This window comes from Cylas formicarius, unplaced genomic scaffold, assembly GCF_029955315.1.
Source record: "Cylas formicarius isolate icCylForm1 unplaced genomic scaffold, icCylForm1.1 PGA_scaffold_8__14_contigs__length_24414737, whole genome shotgun sequence".
NCBI lineage: Eukaryota > Metazoa > Arthropoda > Insecta > Coleoptera > Brentidae > Cylas > Cylas formicarius.
The window spans coordinates 18,027,661-18,049,997 of record NW_026844361.1 but is presented as its reverse complement, the minus strand read 5'-3'; the positions used below and the strand labels follow the sequence as shown (position 1 = coordinate 18,049,997).

At 34.1% G+C, this 22,337-nt stretch overlaps 1 protein-coding gene across 1 annotated transcript in view; it reads left to right on the top strand.

Moving 5' to 3' along the window:
* LOC132706053 (segmentation protein paired-like) overlaps positions 1 to 22,337 on the top strand; it is a 53,523-nt gene that overhangs the window by 4,920 nt on the left and 26,266 nt on the right. Inside the window, exons 2-3 of the mRNA XM_060677126.1 lie at positions 7,537 to 7,709; positions 11,457 to 11,682. Coding sequence (XP_060533109.1) covers positions 7,537 to 7,709; positions 11,457 to 11,682 — 399 coding nt within the window. The remainder of the gene's footprint in view (positions 1 to 7,536; positions 7,710 to 11,456; positions 11,683 to 22,337) is intronic.

Below are 22,337 nucleotides of genomic sequence, written 5' to 3'. Positions count from 1 at the left end.
GCACAGGATGGAGGGGGCTAGTGAGTGGTTTCGTGCTAACAAACTTATCCTCAATGAATCAAAAACACAACAAATTATATTTTCTTTACGCGAGTCAACGTTCAACAATCCATTACATGTGAACTGTCTTGGGGTTCTGCTTGATCCGAAATTGACGCTCGAGCAGCATATTATTGGTGTTTGTGAGAAGCTCTGCAGGGTGGTGTACTTGTTGCGCGGTTTGGTCGGCGAGGTCTCTCAAAGTATAGTGAGAATGGTATATTTTTCACTCTTTCAGGGATTATTTAGCTACGCAATTTTGGTTTGGGGTCACTCCTCACGTACCGAAAGAGTTTTTTCGATACAGAGGCGAGCCATCAAGGCGATGACGCAGTCGAATTTTGGAGATGACGTAAGAGCAAAGTTTAAAGATCTCCAAATATTAACTGTTCCATGTTATTAAATCTATCTACTCAAGAATTGCAAAGACTAGAAATTATAAGAAGTATTATGGACCTAAATTCTTCAATCTATTGCCTATAAGTGTCAGAGAGGTGCCGGAGAGACAATTCTCTATTAAGGTCAAATCACTTCTGCTGGATGGGGCCTATTACTCATTTGATGACTTTTTTACCAATTTTAATAATGGTTAGCGTTTTCTGTGTTATGTCGCGGTGCTTTTGTAATTGTACATATGTGTAGATTTTGCTCAATGTTTTTGCTGACTTGTGTAAAACCGTAGGGTTCTTAATATCAATAAATTACTATTTTTATTAAAATAACATCTGTTACTCGATTAGGCATAGATCTAATCAAATCGTTTATTGTTTCTTGTGGACTGTTAAGCCACTCTTCCTCTACTGCGACAATAAGCTGTGGGATCGAGGTTGGGGTACGAAGTCTAGCTGGAATTCTCCGTTTTAGCTCATCCTATAAATGTTCGATTATATTGAGGTCGGGACTGTATGCTGGCCACTACATAACTCGAAAACCCACTTCTGCAGTGTCTTCTGTAATGTGTAATGTAATTCTTCTCCAATGTAGTCTGCGTATGGTACCATGTGATCTGTTAAAATATCCTCGATGTACCTAGCACCTGTTAAACCTCCTACGCCTTGACCACGGCCGCTCCTACGGATGAAAACAGAGTCGGCTCGTGCGTCTATAGAAATTGCACCCCATATCATGCAGGAACCACCTCCCTGAGGGCTCTGCTCTTCATTGTAGCATTCTGCAAATCGTTTTCCTGGTTTTCGGTGTACTTTTTTGCTGAGAACAGTGTCAAATTCAAACTATCCCGTGCAAAGCATAGGCGTGCTTGTCGATAAGCTGGAGTAAGTTTTGGACCAATCGCCCTTGTTTTTGGGGTCAAGTTATTTTTATTGAGTCTGCTTCTCACTGTCCGCTGACTAATAGCCACTCTTCCAACTTCATGCAGCAGTTGTCGAGCAACAGCTCGCTGGCGAAGTCCACTTTCGATTAAAGCGATTAACTTAAGTGGCTTTTGGGGTGCAGTATACATCAAGGTAACACAATTAAACGCTATCCAAATGGATGAAAACGGGTAATGTAAAAATTCCATTTGCAAGAGCCCTGAATTTAAGCCTATGATAAGTTTGTTACTATCGTTATAATTACTCCATGAACACGTTTCATTTCTTTAATCGTAGCTATGTATATAAAACAAATTTAAACTCATACTAAAGCATATTAAATTGTCTTCCAAATAGCATGTTTATTTTTTGGGTCAGATGAATAGTTTAAAAAAAAACATACTAAACTCAAAAATTTACATTGTGCCGATTTCTATGCATGCCAGTTTATATACAGCGGGGTCAAAAAAATGTTAAAAGTCCATAACTTGCAAACTAATTGACCAATCGATGCTGCCGAACTGCAGCACGAACTACTGACGTGTTCGACGTGTTCAGTTGCAGATTTGTAGATTCTCGAAGTTCATTCAATGTGACTTGTTGCTGTTACTATTAAACTACCAAAAACGAGACAACTCGATTAGTTTGAAAGTTATGGACTTTTAAACAGTGGATATATTTTTTGACCCCTATGTATTTAAAAAAAGGTGGGCAAACTCTCCCGGCTAACTCTATGGAGGGTGATTTTCGGGAGGTTAGCCAGACTTGCTTGGCGTATAAGTAGATGATATTTTCTTAAACGACCTTAACCTTAAACGGCTTCGATTTGTTTATATTTTTTTGTTTTATATTATTATATTATTCCGGCTCATAGCTTATTAACTCGGTAGCATTGGCGGGTAATTGTTTTTTTTTAGGACCAAGTGCTAAAGATAAAAAACACAAAAAATATTTTAGAAACATTTAAAAAACATTACATAAGTCAAGACATCTGCTTTTATCAAAGCTTTTATGAATCCTTGAAACTATTGCAATAGAAAAATTATTTAAAAAATTCAAACAGTTTTGAAGAACTCCAACTACGAATCCTTCCCTTTACCCTTGGTTACCTGACTTTCTGACTGATATTCAATTATTCAGAAATAATCTTTGCCTGATGAAACAGCTAACCAATAATTAAAACCATGGCGTGATGTATGTGTAAAGTTAAGTGTAGAAATCAGCAAGCAGCAATCAGCTCGCCGAATAAAGTATATTATTATTACTATTATTATTATTATTATTATTATTATTATTATTTTTATTATTATTATTATTATATTTACCTAAAACCAAAAATCATCAAAAGTTTCAAAATCAAACCAAAAATCTTCCTTTGTTCAAATTCTCACAAGCGACCTTCAATCAAGTAAGGGATGTTTTTGATAAATTGAAAAGTAAAAATAGTCAAGATCACTTCGGCATATCCATGAAAATCCTAGAGCAAATAAAGAATATTCTCCAATCAAGGAGGAAGTGTTCCCAAATATTTTAAAAATCAAAAAATTTTCCCATACATAAAGGTGTAGAAACAACAAACAACTTCAGACCTCTTTCATCTAATCATTAAATCAGTATTAAAAAACCAAACTAACATACATTTTCACAATTTTAATCTTTACTTTGGTCAACAATACGGATTCAGGGAGGGTAGATCAGCCGACTTTGCTATCATCAAGGGTTGTGCTAGGCTCAGTAATAGGACCTACCCTCTTTCTCATATATATGAAAGACCTTCCTGAAGCTCTTTTGAATGGTTGCCTCGCGTTGTTTGAGGACGACGCTACTGTCTGAACTCTGAATTAACAAAAGCTAAGAACCGGTTTGCAAAAATAACTTAACCCTTAACGGGGAGAAAGGGAATTTATTTAATTTTCTCTCAAAGACAACTAAATCGATGTCACCACACAGAACAAGTGGCTCAAAAAACATTTTTTTATTACGTAGCTGTAGATTGTAACATTTTATTAACAGCATATCATGCTCTAATTGGCTCCCACTTGGTTTATGGTCTGATATACTGGGACCAGGCTCTCGATGCAACAAGAGTCTTCGGCCTACAACGTAGGGTAATTTGAATAATCACAAACCTCAAATGCAGAGATGATGTTAGATCTAAATTTTCAGAGCTTAAAATCCAAATGCTTATATACTTAAATGTCTGTTGTACGCTTAAGAGAATCAGATTTTTTACTTGAAGTTCACCCCTACACCCCTCAGACCTGATTTCTTCCGTCTTTATGCAAGTAGACTAGGTTTTTTAATAAACCTAATGCCGAGTCAAATCAACTCCTAATACACAGGTTCAAAAACTTAGTCAAAGATTTTTTAATAAAGCATTCCTTTTACAACTTAGAAGAGTTTATCTTTTTCAAGATATCAATAACTATATCTGTCAGATGATTGCACCTCTTTGATTCCCCTCCTTCATTTATAAGTTTCTGTGATAATCTTCGCTCAGCTTTAATGCCTGCCGAGCGCTTTATGTTTTATGTATTATGCTTTATATTTTATATGTGTCTTGTATATTTACAATATTATGTTGTAAAATTCTTATTCCATGTTATATTTTATTTCCACGATATGATGAAAAAAATGAAAAAAGCTATAAGCGAACCTGCAAAAGCAAAGTACATTGTTTTGAAAATAGAAACAAAATCATCTTATGGTACTTGATACACTTGATATACCATAAAGCCTAGTAATAACAAAAAGATGCACAGATGACACAAACAGGAAGCTTTTTTTACATGTTTTAGATGTCTTAAAAAGCCTCTGTTAAGAGTAAATAATATTTTTAAGCCAAATTTGATTAACTTGAATTCTTTCGGATAACGCTATATAGTAAGCAAAATGGGCTTTTATTTTTTTTTAAATGCTAATAGTTGACGTTTTATTAAAATGACGCATCCCACACACTTGAACCCCGGACAATTGGGTATTTTAAAGTATGCGGTAAAAAAATATATTTTATCTGTTTTGATAAATTCGACATTCATCTAATTTAAATATTTATTTAATTTTTTTATTTGATTTATTTACTTGAAAATAACATAAAAGTTGGCGATTCCAACATTTTTCGCCTGGATTTTATTTAAATTTTTTTGAAAATTGTTGTTTATTTTAGGTATTATTAACAAATTAATAAGTACTTATATTCAGCAATATTTAAATTAATTTTAATAATATTAAATTTATTAATTGAGTAATAAGAGTAAAAAATAATTTAATTATTATGCATTTCTCTTCAATATAAAGAAAAATCTATTCGAAGAAGAAAAAAAAAAGGTTGTTCGATTATGAAGCAAAAATAAGACCCAACCCGACGGAAAAAAATTTTTGGCACACTTTAATAATTGTAGGACAGAATCACTTCTTTAAAAAAATATTTGATTGTTTATTTGCACATTTCCTTCCACAAATTTACATATTCTTCAATTTATATTTGATAATTATTTAGATTTTGGTTTTCTAAATTTGACCATTGCTATCAAAATTTTACTCTAATATTTCAATAAAAATGTATGTCTATAAATAATCCAAACTTATTTGAGATTAACGATATCTCAAGAAAGATTTGTTTCAACTGAAAGCGAAATATGACGTAAGCCAAATTCTTGAGGAATTTGTGTTAATAAAAGCAATAAAATTGTATTTAGTGTAAAATAAGTAAGATATAAATAAATATTTCATTCATTTTGCTTGTAATAATAATCATGTTGTATCTGCTGGTATATTTTTTTTCCAACCCCTATTTAAGGGGCGTCAAAATCCTAAAGCCGGCACTGCCTATGGTACAATACGAAAAAAGACAGAAATAATTCACACGAAAGGCAACAAAAACAAATGAAGCCACAGAAACTTCTGTGATCGTTGAATGAATAGCAAAATTTGCGAATTGACAGGGGTCGTTGCTTTTGAACTGAGGTGGCTTTAACTTGATGAAAATTCATTTAACAAAATAAATAAGATTTAAAAGTTCAGAGTTTCACCAAATTATATATTATGACATGACGATTGTTTCGACAACATCGTGTCTTTATCAAATGTCATATTTACAAACTACCTGCTACTATATATACCGAAAACGTTAATTAATGTTGTTGTGAGAATTTAAGTTCAATAATGGTGAGGTATTTAAATCTAATTGAACGTTAAGCAATACATTTGAATGTCTCATTTTGTTAATCTCCATGGCTTCCAATAAATTTAATTTTCTACGTTTTGTGACTGTATGTAAAATATCAAAATTGTCGTCAAAAATGTGTTTTTCTGTGTTTAAGTGTGTAGTATAATTACAATCTAGAGGATTGTTTTCAACAGCTCTTTTATGTTCGTTAATGCGTTCCTTGTTTGTCCAATATAAATTTTATGACGAGATCCGCATTTCAACCTGTAGGCACCTGATTTTTGATATTTTGGATATTTCGTTTTACTATTTTTAAAAAAATTTCCTATTGTGTTGTTAGTTCTCAAAGCTATTTTTAAACCACATTTTGACAAATGTTTTGAAACTTTTTCACTAGGTTTTCCTATGTATGTATTTGTTTTAAATTGTTCGTGTTCTGTATTATGTTTCGGATAAATAGAGTTTACTGTTGTCTGAATTTGTTTTTTATTTATAATTTTATCTATAATGGACGGATTGTAGCCGTTGATCAGTGCAATTTGTTTAATGATATTAAGTTCTTTGTTGTAATTTTCTGTTGAGAGTGGTGTATTAAGAAGCCTGTATTAAGTGTGTGAAGTGTGTGAAGGTATATGGTAAATGGAAAAATCTAATTTGTTTTGCGTTTTCGTAATAGTTAAGTCTAAAAAATTAATAGAGATATCCCATTCAATCTCGATAGTGCATTTTATAGCTTTCAGAACTAACCACACAATAGGAAAATTTTTAAAAAACAATAAAACGAAATCAAAAATCAGGCGCCTACAGGTTGAAATGCGGATCTTGTCCTAAAATTTATATTGGACAATAGGTAGATAAAAGAGCGTTTAACTAGATTCTAATTATACTACACACTTAAACACAGAAAAACACATTTTTGACGACAATTTTGATATTTTACATACAGCCACAAAAAGTAGAAAATTAAATTTATTGGAAGCCATGGAGATTAACAAAATGAGACATTCAGATGTATTGCTTAACGATCAATTAGATTTAAATACCTCTCCATTATTGAACTTGAATTCTCACAACAACATTAATTAACGTTTTCGGTATATATAGTAGCAGGTAGTTTGTAAATATTACATTTGATAAAGACACGGTGTTGTCGAAACAATTGTCGCAAAAATCTGAACTTTTAGTTCTTATTTATTCTGTCGTTGCTTTTTCTGTCGCTTTGCAGGCTTTCGACACAGCTTAGCTCTCACTTTTTCCCCTATCCTGACGCTGTACCTGTCCCGAATATTAATCGATAAACATTGATTTACTCATTATATACACACAACAAATGTTACGCCTCAGGCACCATTAAATTGAGTTATAGTCTTAACCGTTAATGTATCATTATTATTCGGGCAGACGTTAATGAGATTTTAATTAATTTTAAATCCCATTAGTCTAATTAGGGCGGACTCCGCTTTGATGGAAAACCGCCGGAGTCTAATTAAAAGTGTGGCGCAAAACCTAATAGATTTCCACGATAATATACACGGGGGACGAGCCTACCGGAATACGCGACTTATATATACAGGGCTGAGTATAAAGATTTTAAGGACGAAGAACTTTGACTACGTTATACATGAAATCTTTCATAAAGCCTCCTTGCCCCACCCTCCCCTACTAACTTTTTGCGCAGAATCGGTGCTGTTCCTATAGACAATAGGTATAGTTAACTTTGTATCGCCCCGTATATTTTTCCGATTTCCGCGAATGTCGCTCGTTGAAGAAATATTTATGGTATGGCCTGGTGGCCCACGTTTATGAATAATTTTTATACATAGCCGAGGTCCGGGTTTTTACAACCTAATTGTATCCCGAACAACATAACTTTCACTTCGGGGTCGTAGACAGCACCAATAAATCATAATAAACCCCGACAGAGGTCGCCCTTCGACGCTCTCTCATAAGGGCCCCAGAAGGGTACCTCGGCGCACTCCGCGCTACGCGTTTACGAGATTGTTCCTTTGTTTTCAGGCCAAGGTCGAGTTAATCAACTGGGCGGCGTGTTCATCAACGGACGTCCGTTGCCTAACCACATAAGACTGAAAATCGTGGAAATGGCTGCCGCCGGGGTACGTCCTTGCGTCATTTCCAGACAGCTGAGGGTGTCGCACGGCTGTGTTAGTAAAATACTGAACAGATATCAGGTAATAGTACTTCAGACGAGCCCGAACCTTTTATTGTTTGGAATTATAGTGAGAACTATTTAATTTTTCAGTTACGTAGTTACGCTGTGTGACGTACACATAAATTTGCAACATGCGGTAAATTTATGTTAATCTGGAGAACAAATTTATCTTAGTTTGCACTACTACCGTTTGTCGCTAGCATCGCAACAAATGAATAACTGTCATGCGTCGTCATCGCAGCGAATATTTTTTGGATTTTGGTCCTTTTTAAGGTGTCATTTGATTCAATGACAATAAGTTGGTTAAAATTTTTAGATCCCTTCCTAACCGTACGGGAATTGTGAGCGGGACAACCATCCATATATGAACAAAACCGACAGTTTTGACCATTTGGTTTGGTTGTTGAGTGCGAATGTTTATTCGTCACAAATATTTTTTTAAAAATCCCTTTCATTATTTGCTTTTTTCATAATTTCAAAATAAAATGCTACTCTTCTTTCTTCATTTTCAGCGGAACATTTGTAGTTATTTATTATGGTCCCTTTGGACTCGGACTTTGTAATAATACTTTTAATTGTGAATATCGATGTTATTGTATTTAGCAGGAAATTAAATTGATACTGCTCTGTTCCCTGACTGTTTCCTGCAAAATACCACGTAATTATGGTTACTTTTTTTTCAATCGAATAACGCATATTTAGCTTTAATTAAAGCACCTTTAATGACGTATTATAAACACAAATAAAAATATTGTTACTGTTGCATTTTACTAGTGTTTACTGAAGATTGGTTTATTAAAATTTATTCAAACTCGGCACGTGAGTTAATCACATCGGTCTATTCAAGAGGCTACATTACGATTTTACTATAAAATATGCAGGACAGCCAATATTTGTAGTGTGGAAATAAGTTGGTTAATTAATATTTATTTAAAAAAAATTTAACATAATATTTTATTATACAAATACAATTGTTTGATGCATTGTGAAATAGATGATGCCATAGTTATTCTTCAGAAAAGCTGTTTGAAATTTAGCAAAAGTCCTATATGAAGCAATAAGTATGTAATATTTAGCTTCTATTTCTTAAATGACTAAATGTATATCATTCTAATTCATTCAGTTCACTCGAAAAATAAAAAAAAAATGTATTACATAGGTCACTCAATATTAGTCCTATTGCATTATAAATATAATATGTGGAATATAAATCCGAGATGTGCTCAATTTAGACAAAATTACATATCACTAATTGTAAGCAACTTTCTATAGTCCTGAGTTACAACAGAGTCTTCATATATCAAGATTCATTGAAGATTTGTAGCAAAGAAAATACTAAAAAAGATCGGAGAATGTGCAATGTGTGGTCTCAAACTTCTAAGTAAGCACACTTTACTGATGATAACATTCCAAAGCTTTATAGAACCCAATTAGATCATCTTGTAAGCCATCAAAAATTATTTTTATTTATTATTTGCAAAAATATTGCAATATTATTGCAAAACGCATAATCTTAAACATATGTTTCAGGATTATTTTACACTGTTTAATTTAAATATTAGAAATGAAGAATGTAAATAAAATCATAAAAGATCTACACACGTGGCTCATAAGAGTTTCAATAAATATGTAGTCTTTTTTTAAACCTTTACATCCTCGGGTTTTGAAATTAGAAACCCAAAAATAAAATATTTAATTTGATATTTTTTGAAACCTGTAATAATTGTATTATGAAGATCATAGTTAACTGGATTTTTTGGTTTCAGTTTAATGCCATCTCAATGTCCCTTGAATATTAGTATTAATTTATTTATTAATTATTTAACAATCAAATTATGACCAATCTGGACTGTTTTTGAAAAACGTTGGGAATTTGCTTAAGATCGTTTTTCACATCTGCCATTTAAATTTTTAAATAATTAAATGTAAACAGTTACTTTTTTTACTGACGAAAATCGATATCATAACTTTCCGCGTCTATAAACAAAATAACTACTTCTCTGAGAATTCTTGGAAAATTCATATTTTGCCTTTATCCACACTGCTTGTGTCAGGTTGTAACACGTTATTAATGAAGACTTGAGCGTTCATGTTTCCTTGCAAATGAACTAGAGGTGAGCTGACTCCAACTGTTATTTCACCTGAAGCACTCCTAATTCCAGTAAGCCTATTCTTGACCCCATGCCAGACGTCTGCCTGTGTCTATTGGTTATAGTTGCGCTGGTTGTGCTGAAATGGTTTCTAAGGGCAGTAAATTTATGATCACTGGTTGTTCTTCAAGCCCCAATGATCCGATGACGACCGCTTAATTGGGGATACGCGGTACTTCTTACAGCCCAAACGCAATAAAACCGAGTAGTTCTAAAGAAATTATTAACAATAATAATAATATTTTTAAAAAGTTAAAACGCGTTAACGTGGTTGAAGATCGAGGGGTTACTTTGGTTCCCACTTAAGCGCAGTCATTGGGAAAGCATTGCGTGGTTTAGGAGTTATTCTAAGGACTTTAAGAATCCAGATTCTTAATTACATTTTTCCGAAGCATTCTTAATGCTTCGCTGATAGAGAACTACATTTTCACTTATGGTATAATGAGAATTTACACTATCCCTGGAGTCCAGGGGGCAGTGTTTTGATCTTGTCTTTGTATGTGAGACAGTAAATAAAGTCATCGACTGTGACTTTTGTATAAACCATATTCTTTTTAACATTACAACTTATAACTTCGGAAAAGGCCATCTTTCAGCGACCCGGTTTTTACAACTAATTATCTGCCTGATTCTTCCGCGATGCAAGAATATATAGTACTATCAAAGACAAAGGACAAGGTATTGACTTACTATACCAATTTCGAAAACTAGAAAACTTATTAGGAACAGAATATGTATAACCTCGTCGCCTTATATTAATTATTTAGAAACAAACTGACAACAAAAACATTATAACTGCGAGGGCTGCCTTTTATATTCCGGGATTTTCTAGTCCTGCCATCTGGCGACCAACGTTTTTATAGGGAAGTTTGACATTTTGAGGTTAGGTTTTGGCGAAAGAGTGTTGTTTGTGTTTTTTGTGATAAATTAAAAAAATTGTGACTGTTAAAAACGGAACGTAATCGGGAACATTTTCGTGCAATAATCGATGAACTTAATTCGACTTTTGTAGTTAAAGCACCATCTAGGACTACTGTTTATTGCTGGTTTTCGCACTTCAGTCGTGGTCGTAGTTTTCTTAAGGATGAATTTCGTGAACGTCATCCAAAATCGGTGGTTGTCCAAGAAAACATTGATGCAGTGCTGAAACTGATTTTGCAGGATCGTCATGTGACTTACCATGAGATTGTGGTATCTTTGAAAGAACTGTTTGAGCATTAAAAAGATTGATTTGATGAGCCATCCACCATATAGTCCTGATTTAGCACCCAATGACTTCTTTTTATTCCCAAACATTAAGAATAAATTACGTGGGCAACGATTTTTGACACCAGAAGAAGCGATTGATGCGTTTAAAAAGCATGTTTTGGAGGTGCCCGAATGCAAAAGTGTATTGATCATCAGGGTGAATATTTTGAGAAACAGTAAAGTCATATTTGTTGGTAGCTTATAGTTTTTTATTACAAATCCCGAAATTTAAAAGGTAGCACCCGTATAAGCGTTTACCGGATGTTGCAATATCTATGGCTCGCAGTATAATCCCATAAAATTAAATATAAAAATGTAAAAATGTGAAAAAAAAAATCTAAAAATTGCGATTCCTATAATTTTACCAGGAGACGGGATCGATCAGGCCAGGGGTTATAGGAGGCTCGAAGCCCCGGGTCGCCACCCCTGAAGTGGAGACGCGCATCGAGCAGTACAAACGGGAAAACCCGCAAATATTCAGCTACGAGATACGCGACCGTCTAGTCAAAGAGGGGATCTGCGACCGGAGCACTGCGCCCAGCGTTTCGGCCATCTCGAGACTCCTCAGGGGCAAGGGCGGGGAGTGCGACGGCGGTGAGTAATGTTTTCGCTTTTGCAACTCGAGCGGTATTCAATTAAAAAATTAATTGACTGAATAAACCCGCTCTCCGCATCTATTTAATTTTCTATCGACGGTTACCTCTGTATACAGGGTGGCCACAACTAAATAAAAAACAAATTCTTTGATTTTAATATTTCCTTCCCTGCGCAATTTTTTTGTCTAAGTAACAATGATAATAATAGCGTTCATTATTCTAAACTACAAATTATTAGGGGTGTTTTTTTTCGTTGTATAGAACTATAAGTTGCAATAAAACAACGATGGATTATTCGATTGACATGAATTTTATTTATCCGAAAGATAATCTTGTGGCGTTACATTTTAAATATGATTTCTGGCATATGACCGCCACGGCTGGACGTCCAATTTTCGATGACTTTTTCCAACATTTGTGGCCGTATATCGGCAATAACACGGCGAATGTTGTATTCCAAATGGTCAAGCGTTTGTGGCTTATCCGCATAGACCAATGACTTTACATAGCCCCACAGAAAGTAGTCTAGCGGTGTTAAATCACAAGATCTTGGAGGCCAATTCACAGGTCCAAAACGTGTCTTTCAATATATCGATTGTGGCACGAGCTGTGTGACATGTTGCGTCGTCTTGTTGAAACCACATCTCCTGGACATCATGGTTATTCAATTCAGGAATGAAAGAGTTAGTAATCATAGCTCTATACCGATCACCATTGACTGTAACGTTCTTGAAGAAGTACGGACCAATGATTCCACCAGCCCATAAAGCACACCAAACAGTCAGTTTTTCTGGATGTAACGGTGTTTCGACATACACTTGAGGATTAGCTTCGCTCCAAATGCGGCAGTTTTATTTGTTGACGGAGCCATTCAACCAGAACTGCGCTTCATCGCTAAACAAAATTCGCTTATGAAAATCGGGAACAACGGCAATCTCGTTTTGGGCCCATTCGACGTTTGGCTTCAATTCTTGCACGAGTTTGATTTTGTAAGCACGTAAACCAAGATCCTTCCGCAAAATCTTCCATAAAGTGGATGGACACAGATCCAATTCCTGTGCTCGATGCGAGTTATCAATAAGAGTAAACGTAAAAGAGTAAACGTGGTGCGAAAACGTTCCATGGTTAATCGAATTAGTAGTGCGCGATACGTATTCCGCACAGAACCATTATTTTCGAAATAAAATTGCACTATTTGCAAGCGTTGTCCAGGCGTGAGTCTATTCATGATGAATTGCCAAACCAAACTGAGAATAAATCACTTAACAGCTGTTAAATCGGTCGCCATTTTGAACAGTAATGCCAACTTAAAGTTCTATACATCGAAAAAAAACACCCATTATATGTCAGAGCAAATAAACAATATGCGGCTTTTACGCAACTTCCTTCCCAGGACAGGTGGAGTTGAAGTCTAAAAAATGTTAACGGCTAATTAGAAGAGATGCAGGAATTCGAAATGGGGAGAAAAGAAAGGGACGAGAAGTGCATAGAAAAACAGAGAAGAAAAAAATGTTTTATCGCGAACATAGATGAATGATCATCCATATTAATGCCCACATGTCACATCTCACACATGTCGCATATTAAAATCACAGAAAAGCAGTCTATGAGGCAAAACACTTTTTAGAAAACTCTTTTTTGTGCAGGTATAGTTAATAACCGATAATTATATCGCCATATACTATACGTTAGTTTTTCATGAAGATAAGGCGATCTTATCTTATGAAATTAACATACTTAAGGCAGCTTATATTAGCCGTACACAACAATGTTGAACTTTCCATATCCTTTTAATACCAATAGAATTCATAAATGTGATAAAATAAAAGTTTCTGCGAGGATAATAATTTTAAATTTAAAAATTTTCAGAAGTTTTGAAATGAGGTCGTACTATTCCCGTCCCTAAGTTTTATACGTTCGGTTAGCTCACCTCGAACATTATCGTTACATGGCAACAGATTTGATGGATAGCTTTGAGGAAGATGTTCGATGTTTGCTAAAATGTTAGCTAAGTCAAAATTGAACAATATGTGAGGGGTGGAAGAAGAAGCGGGCTTAGACACTACCCTGATTGACTTTTCCTTTAATGTGAACTATGTCTGACGAACAGTTGTCGTAAACTGCTTTCTAGTGAAGAGGACAGCCTCTCCCACGTGTGCTTTGACAAATATCAATCAGACCCGTCACACAACTGTGACCTGGACTGATTATAACGCAGAATCTGATTTAGTGTTTACCCACATATACATAGGGGCTAAATTAATCGGAATTTTACCAAACATTTTTAATTTGCCATACCACTTTTGATCTGCGACTTCTTCATTCTTCGAATTTAACGTTTGTTAAATATTCTTTAAATGACAAGAAATTAGAATTTGAAATTTGACACACATGTGAAGCTGGATTTACCCTTTGAAAAGGGTAACGTAAATAGAGTTTCCATTAAAAAAAAGTAGATGGCGTCATATCTCAAAATTCGGACTAGCTGTATAAAATTCAGTTTCAAATACTGATTGATATAGAGACTCGCACTGTATATATTTATAGCCGTTAAGTAAGACTAGGTAATTAAAAAAGCGTTTAAAGAATAATCGGAAGTGACTGGTCAAGTTTCGGAATGTAAACGCCGCCGCAAACCATTCTTTGTTTTAGAAAGGTTGGTGATACGTCAATCGCATGGTGTGTTTAAAGATGGCGGGCCTTGGACGCGGGGCATTATAAGGAACGGAATTTCCTATATCCGTCATATTATGCGCGTTATATAGAAACGTTTTTCCTTTAATGCATGACATCTAATGGAGCCCATTGACAATTAATTGTTGACAATTGACAATTTATTTAACCGTTTTGAAATTTTGATCATTCCCATAAGCCAGGACAATCGATTTGAACTTTGATATTTTTATTGGACACCATGTATATTATTGAATTGTCAATTGCGCTATCATTTTTTTTGTATAACACCTCTCTATACTTTTACCTTCTATGTTTAGTGCTTTGCGATAAATTAATTTTTTTCCCTATTTTTTTTATTGCAGCTATGCTGGAAACGAAACAATGAAAGTGTTTTTTTTTTTCAAAACGAACACCCTCTATTTTATCAACTATTCTGCAAAACAGTTAAAAACCCCGTTCAAGCGGTATTGTCGTGTTCCTAAATACGAGGTGTGCTCAAAAAATTAAAGTTAATTTTTGTAATTTTTTGAAAGCGTTGAAAAAGTGAAACAAATGAAACACTATTAGTGAAGACGTCGATTGGCTCGTACCATGCAATTTTTTCCGAAGTTTTTCCGGCATGGGATTACTTTGAAGGAGACAACAACAGCCTAGTTAATTTTTGTAATATTAATTGGCCTCATCCTTTCAAGTATGTTAAACTTCAACCCGTCAAACCTCATTTCAGGACAAATTAGTTTGTCCAGTCTAGTTATAGGAATCCAGAAAAAGAGCAATTACTAACGCACAACTCGCCAAAAAGTAGTTTTTCCTCCATCCTTCGCGAAAATTAAATAGGATATATTGTTTAGCAACACATGCAAGACCAAAGACTATCCCTCAGTGTATATTTCATACGGAACGCCTTAATAACATGAATAACCCGCAATCTCATTTCGATTTAATTAAACAAATTAATACCAGATCTAAAACCACATTTCACTGAGATTCCATACTATAATGAACTACTACTACTACATCTTGGAGCTGATTAGTGTGGTAGAATTTACGTGTTCTTGTACTCGTAGCCCTAAAGTCTCATAAATATGTTACAACCTCTTAAAAATTGTGGGATACCTGCAGATATACCATATATAAGGCGATTTATCTGTCTTTACATTGAAAAATTTTATTTTTGTTTTAATAAAAGTATTAAAAGTGTTTACAGTATTGTTAAGTAATACGCAATTGTTATAAAGGTTTAATATTAACATCCAAACCTCGCAAAACTTGAAGATTAATCCTGCGTCAGTTGTTGATGAATCGAATTTGCTGACGTTTCACCAATCATCCTGTTGGCTTCTTCAGAGCAAGTTCAATTCATCAACAACTGACGCAGGAATAACCTTGAAGTTGTATAAATAGTATAACAGTTTCTTTGAAAAGTTATTCAAATCTTAAATACACGTTTATAAATAAAAAAATATCATAAGTTTACAAAAGAATTATTTGAAAATGTAACACTGGTATTGATTGAAGCACACAGTTTGTCTTCGTGCGTTGAAATGATTTGCAAAGTGCACCAACGATCGTTCGAAAATAAATTGGTCATAGATTAAAAAATAGATACTCATTGAGCATAAACGACTGATGCTCCACCTATATCGTAAACTTGAACTATAACTTGTAAACTTATAAAAATACCCAATTATGTACAAAAGAATGTTGCTATTGATATTTTTCTTTTTTTACAAAAAAAAATTTTTTTTCGTTATTGATTGCTTTCTGGGTTGAGTCCTAAATCAAGGTCTTAAAGGATATTGGTTTTTTATCCATTGTGGAAATGTGGAATTGTTCTATCATATGTGGTATGAGAGTATATTTAGTCTGTGAATAGATATTCGTTGTCATTAGAAATCAATTGCAGAAACGTTGTTATTACCATCATAATTAATCATTTTTCTAACGAATCTTGCGCGAATATGCATGAGTTTCTTTATGAATTGGGCATCATGCAGACAATGGAAAGATATATCCCTATGAAAAAGTGTTGCATTTACTCGGTTTTAATTATACCTTTTTAAAGATAAAATAATGGAGCAATCCAATTGTTGAAATATCATTCTCATCATAAATTTGTTGCGTTAATGGCACTCGAATGAACAACCGAAATATTGCTTAATACAAAACTAGGTACAGCTTAGCATTGTTTTAATTCAAGGATATCTACTTCCGACTCTTGTACCCCCAAGCGTAGATGTTTGATGCTGAATGCAGGGATAGTTTCCTGATCCACGCGTCTAATTAGGCAAAAAGTCTTCTTACTTCTTGTAGATAGCTGCAAATTACAAAGTACAAATTTTTTTTCGGTTGAGTTTTTATCGTGTCTTACCTCGTCATGGTGAAAATTAACAAAACGTATCTGTCAAATCGTTTCAATTGTTTCTTGTTGCTTAATCGATAGGTGTTTTTATAGATTGTAGGATCTTGCAGGCAATAATTCAAATTGAAATCTGGGTTTTGTTGTTGCCTGCAAGATTCTACTTCTTTCGATTAAAGATAACACTGAACATCACACTTAAGGCAATACTCAATTTCGGATAAAAGCAACATGCTTTTGGTATTTTTCCCTTGTTACAGAGAAAATGACTTTGGTTCGAGTATTTGGACTGAAAATGATTGTTGTCTTTGTAATAAATTTGCGATTCTTTTGACTGTAAATGCTTTTGAGATAACCTCATCGACGTTGTCTCTATATAGACTTATTGCTATGTTCTTGTCGAAAATCCCAGGTGTTTGATATAAGGTCTTACGACCTTTGGTGGAGATACTTAACAGCGCACGACGCGCGGCCTGGCCATTTTGGAATATTCTAGATACAATTTTATTGTGGTTGATCGTAGGGTGATCGTTGGTGTTGGTGTTGTGCAATTTTGGTATATATACTATGGCTAATTTAGGGGAATTCACAAATCCTCTTGAAATGTGGCGTTTAAGCCATATGATGAAAATATTTAAAGGAAAGTAAATACCTTCATTAAGGAGTGTATTGTAATTTAAAATATTAGACCAGATTACATTATTGATAAACTGAACAAAACAATATTAGTTTCTCGATGAATTATGTTATTTCCAAACAAGAGATGACCTAGAAGGTAAAGTGTCGGTGCATTTGTATGGTTTTAATTCATATTTAAAATCGGAGTAAACGGGAATCCAAATCTCTTTTCTCCTTCTGTTAATTCGATACCGTCATAATTCAGATATTTCATTTTTTGTTTTACCCAACTCGTGCGTTATTGTGAAGCACCTAAACTCGAAAACTGCCAAGGTTTAGAAAGAAAATCTTATATCTCCACAACAAAGTTTCTCATTGTGTCATTTTTTTGATCTTTTTTCAAGAAAATTCCACGTTCTCCTATAGAGATGAAAAATATTAACGAATTAAAAATTTTTAACAGACAGGTGATTTACAATGTTTAGCGGCTCGAATTCTCTTTGAGGTTATGTTATATTGTCATGGTGCATTTTGTTTACCGGTCTTTAATAATTTTCTGTAAGTTTAATATGTTGTTTTCGGGTTTTAAGTTATCAACTACAAGATCCAGGTTGACAACCGATTGAGATTTGACCCACCCAAGTATTAGTACTGTTTGTAATAAATAATCTATGTTAAAATATTTAAGTTACACAGACTCATGTGCTCCTTGAATACTTGACCTACTTGAATACGGAAATAAAATAAATAAATAAATAAAAATAAATAATAAAAATTATACCAAATCGATTAGTCTCATTATTTATCGTATTTTTGTTTGTATATTTTATGAAAAGAAATTAAATTTGTATTCCTAAATATTTACAGATTTATTCGGAAATTTATCTCAACAAAGTTTTGAAATGTAACTTTGAAGGTGCCTAAAACGCTATTTTAAGTATCTTATTAATATTGTAGTAGGTAATATTTCTAATTATATTGCATTAGTTTTGCGAGTCCATTTTGTGTGGCATATAGGTAACTATATTTTATTTCAAAATTAGTTTTATTAAGGGTACCGAAGTTTAATCCATAAAAGGATATTTAAATTTTAATTTTTAAGTAAATTTCAAGGGAAGCAAAATTTGTTTAGGAAAAATTCCTAGGGAATTTGCCACAAGAGCGCGTCGATTTTGATCCAACTATTTGCTAGTGTTATTACAAAAATATTAAATTTTAAGTGAATAATATACCTTAAACCAGTTTTTAATGATCTTCAGTCAAAATAATTATGAATTTATGATCATGTTAATTTTAGCTGAAAAAATATGGTAATTTCCTCAAAATCATTACATATTGTGACAGAACTGTAAGTTAGTGCCTCAATTCATATAATTAGAGGCCAAAGAAAGTGGAGGTATTTGTCCCAAAGTTTTCTTCATATCAAGGAATCATTTTTATCAGCGCAGCGTGAAAATTTCCGCACTCTGTCACAAAAACATTTTTTTAGTATTTAAAACCGTTTGAAACATAACGATATTTTTCTTATTCGTGCAATCTGTTTATATATCCGATACGATGTAAATTGGCTCATATCCAGTTTTCGCAAAAACGCGCCAACGTTCGTCGTGAGCGCGGCCAGCAAGGTGTCAATTTCGAAAGCTGTGTCGGCCCTTTGGGTCGGTGTTGCACACAAAAAGGCCAACTTAATCGTTAGACAATGACGTAACAGTTTGTGAGTCGCCCGCCGCCGCCGCCGCCAATCCGGCTACCTGTTTTCTCGTTTTCTGTTTTGTTTCTTTTTTCTTTTCGCTCTTCGACGATCTTTTGTTGTCAGACGATGCGGCGCGGTGAAAGAAAAATTGATTTCAGGAGAGGCCGAAGCTCCTCGGCAAATGGGTTTCTGAAATTAACACGTCCCGAGGGTTGATGAAAATTGGTTTTGTTACTTATTGAGGCGATCGAGTTTGGACACTTCCGGGGTGTTCTATGTGACTAAACTACCGATAATAATGACAACGTATGATAATTAAAGATGGTCGCGCTTTTCGCTTTCCAAGAGCCTTTTTAGAAGGTTTCGGAATTATCTGGCACCTTCGCCAAAATGTTAGCAGCAATTCAGCATTGTATTGTATCCGTTTTGTTGAACAAATTCCGAAACTTATTAAAAGAAAGGTCTTCGGAAAACTTTGTGCACCAGGTATATAGAGGGATTACTGATCATTACTTTATAGTCAATTAAGTAAAAAAATTAATTAGTAACTTTTTTTTATTGTCAAAAAGTTGCGTAAAGTGTACCCGGTGGACTTTGATCCAAATCATATCCCGACCTGATAAATACAGTCGCAAAATGTGCTTAAAAGATGTTTTTATTTCAAAAATCTAAAAATACATTGTACACCTGCATAAAAAAACTTTCGGGTATCAATCCTAAGCAAATAACTGAAATAAATATGATCGTTACGATAGTTAAAAACAAACTAACGTATCGAATACAGAAATAGTTGAAAACTTGAAAACATAAGAATATTGAACGGTAACTTTTAAAGAACTTTTAAAAACGTACTATTCCAAAATGTCTTGCAACTCTGGAACAGGAAATATACCTCTTTTAGGAACTTGCATTGGTGTATTTATGTATTTATGTATTGGTGTTTAGAAGGTCATTTCCACATTTTGATTGCATGATTGCATTTTCATCAAAACTCAAATTTTTTCCAGGATTTAACAACCCTTGATAGGAAAAAAGAAATAACTTCCCCTCTATGTAGTCTCATTTTCTTTTTCCTGCTTGTGACTCGCTCGTCAAGAGGTATCGTTGAATATCATTTCGTTGGCATAGCATAACAAAATTGGTTACCTTTTGGATAGGGAATTGCGCTTAGCAAACCACTTCGTGAAAAGAGTCATTAAAGTTTTGGAGGAGGAACATCTAAGCAGTGGAAAACATTACGTCAGGAAACAATACCGAACAAAAAAAAGGATTCTTTAAAAACTGAATGGCTTGATTTGAGTGCTTTGCCCGTGCTAGTAATAAAAACATTCCATTATCGGGAACTTTAGTGAAAGCTAAATACTCCACGGAGCATCAGCTGAACTTAGCCAAGAGGTGTTGGGTGGTAGATCAAATGGAAACACACAAGAAAATCTTAAAAATATGTTCGGATTGACTATATTACTACCACCAAAGATATAATTCGAAACATTGACGAGAAAATTATCATTGAAGCATATCCTGCACAAGAAGACAAACATTACTTTGTATAGTGAGGCTTTGAAAGTCATTATCGACCTAAAAATGTTTGCAAATGAACGCTAAATTGAATTTCAACATCTATTCTACTGTTTTGAAGAGAAGAGTGCAACATATATAGCAACTTGATTTTTTTAACGGCTTCTATTTTTGAATGTTATTTATTTTCCCGTTTGTCTTATCCTGTTTGGTTATAAGCAATAAAATCATATACGTTTAAAAATTTGTTATAAAATTAAAAAATGATTAAAGTGGAACAAAGGCAGGGTGTATAATAATTTATCCGCCATAGATCAACGGGGTTAAGGAAAATGCCACCACCAAAGTCCCCGCTTTTGGTTCACGAATTTCACAAAATTTTGAGCCCATTTTGCCTTTAACTGTCAAAATTGACGTTTGTTATGAAAAGTATTAAAAAACTAGGTTACCTATATTTAAAAATGTCTAAAAATTTTATTGGTGCATTCTAATCCTAATTAATAGGAATCAAGCTAGTTGGATGGACTAGACTAAATACTAGATGTCCCTTTTATCCTAGACACTTGATTTTGATTTGATGGTTTTAACATTTTGAAACCAAATAAAGTTTTTTTTCATTTAATCACTGCCTTGCTGTATCTGTTTTTTAGCCATATAGCTACTAAATATATAGAGGCTCAGCCTATCCTGATATTTGACATTTAGAAGCCTACTACTGGGGTCATTATATTACTCAATGACTCACTAGTACTAGTAAGTATGTAAATCTCCCCTTCTGCTGCAAATATAGAACAAATGTCCTTCAAATTTCAAGTTAGTCAATAAAGCGTATATACAAACATGCCTGAGAATATAATTAAAAATAAAAAAGCAACCATCACCCCGTAGATTGTTCCGTTCCAACTTGCGCCATGTTGATTCGGTTGGTCGACTCCGACATTTTCTAAACGGGTATCTGGGGGAAACTCGGCGGCCCGTGAAAAGTTAAACAATGCCGTATTATGGGTAGCGATATCCTTCATAGTTGGTTTCATCCGCTACCGCTACCGCCGTTTGTATTTGAGTAGAAAACAGTAGTTCTTTATAATTAACTGCTTAGGGATATTCGACCATCGCCCTTATTTCCCAAATATATATTGTTAACGAATGAAAAGCGACGAGATAACGCAAAAACAGAGACAGTTGACTCTCACAGTTAAAAGTCAGTAAGATAATACGCATATGGAAAAATCGGTAATTTCAGAATGTTCCATTATAAGACAAATTTATAGTTTTGTAATAATAGAGTACAATTAAAATTTACCGAATCATATTTTATTCCATAAACTTTTCTACGTATAGCGCCCAATTAACAATTCCGATTTATAACTTGGCCGTTTCCACCGTTTCTCACATATTATATGCGGCTAATACTGGAACTTATGAAGCGACGATTTAAAAAAATGCTGAGAAGGGCCATTCCAGCAAGCGCAGTCATTTGTAATCTCGTGTTCAGCCAATAAGACATGTAATTTCAAACCATCCAATAAGACCTAGCGACATTCAACAACCAACATGACCGCCGAACGTCATTTCAGTCATTTAAATGTTTTGGGAAAAAGAGTTCAGTATGTGGAGATCGCTGTCTAGAAAAATAATAGCGCAAAGCACAGGTTACTTTCCCTTCTCATCAATTTTCATCGTCCTTGGGCCACTATATTATTTATCTAATAGCTATATCGTCGAGTTAAAGCGGGATAGTGTAAGGTCACTGTGTGTAATAAGCCTGCGCAGTTAATAAGGCTTATGA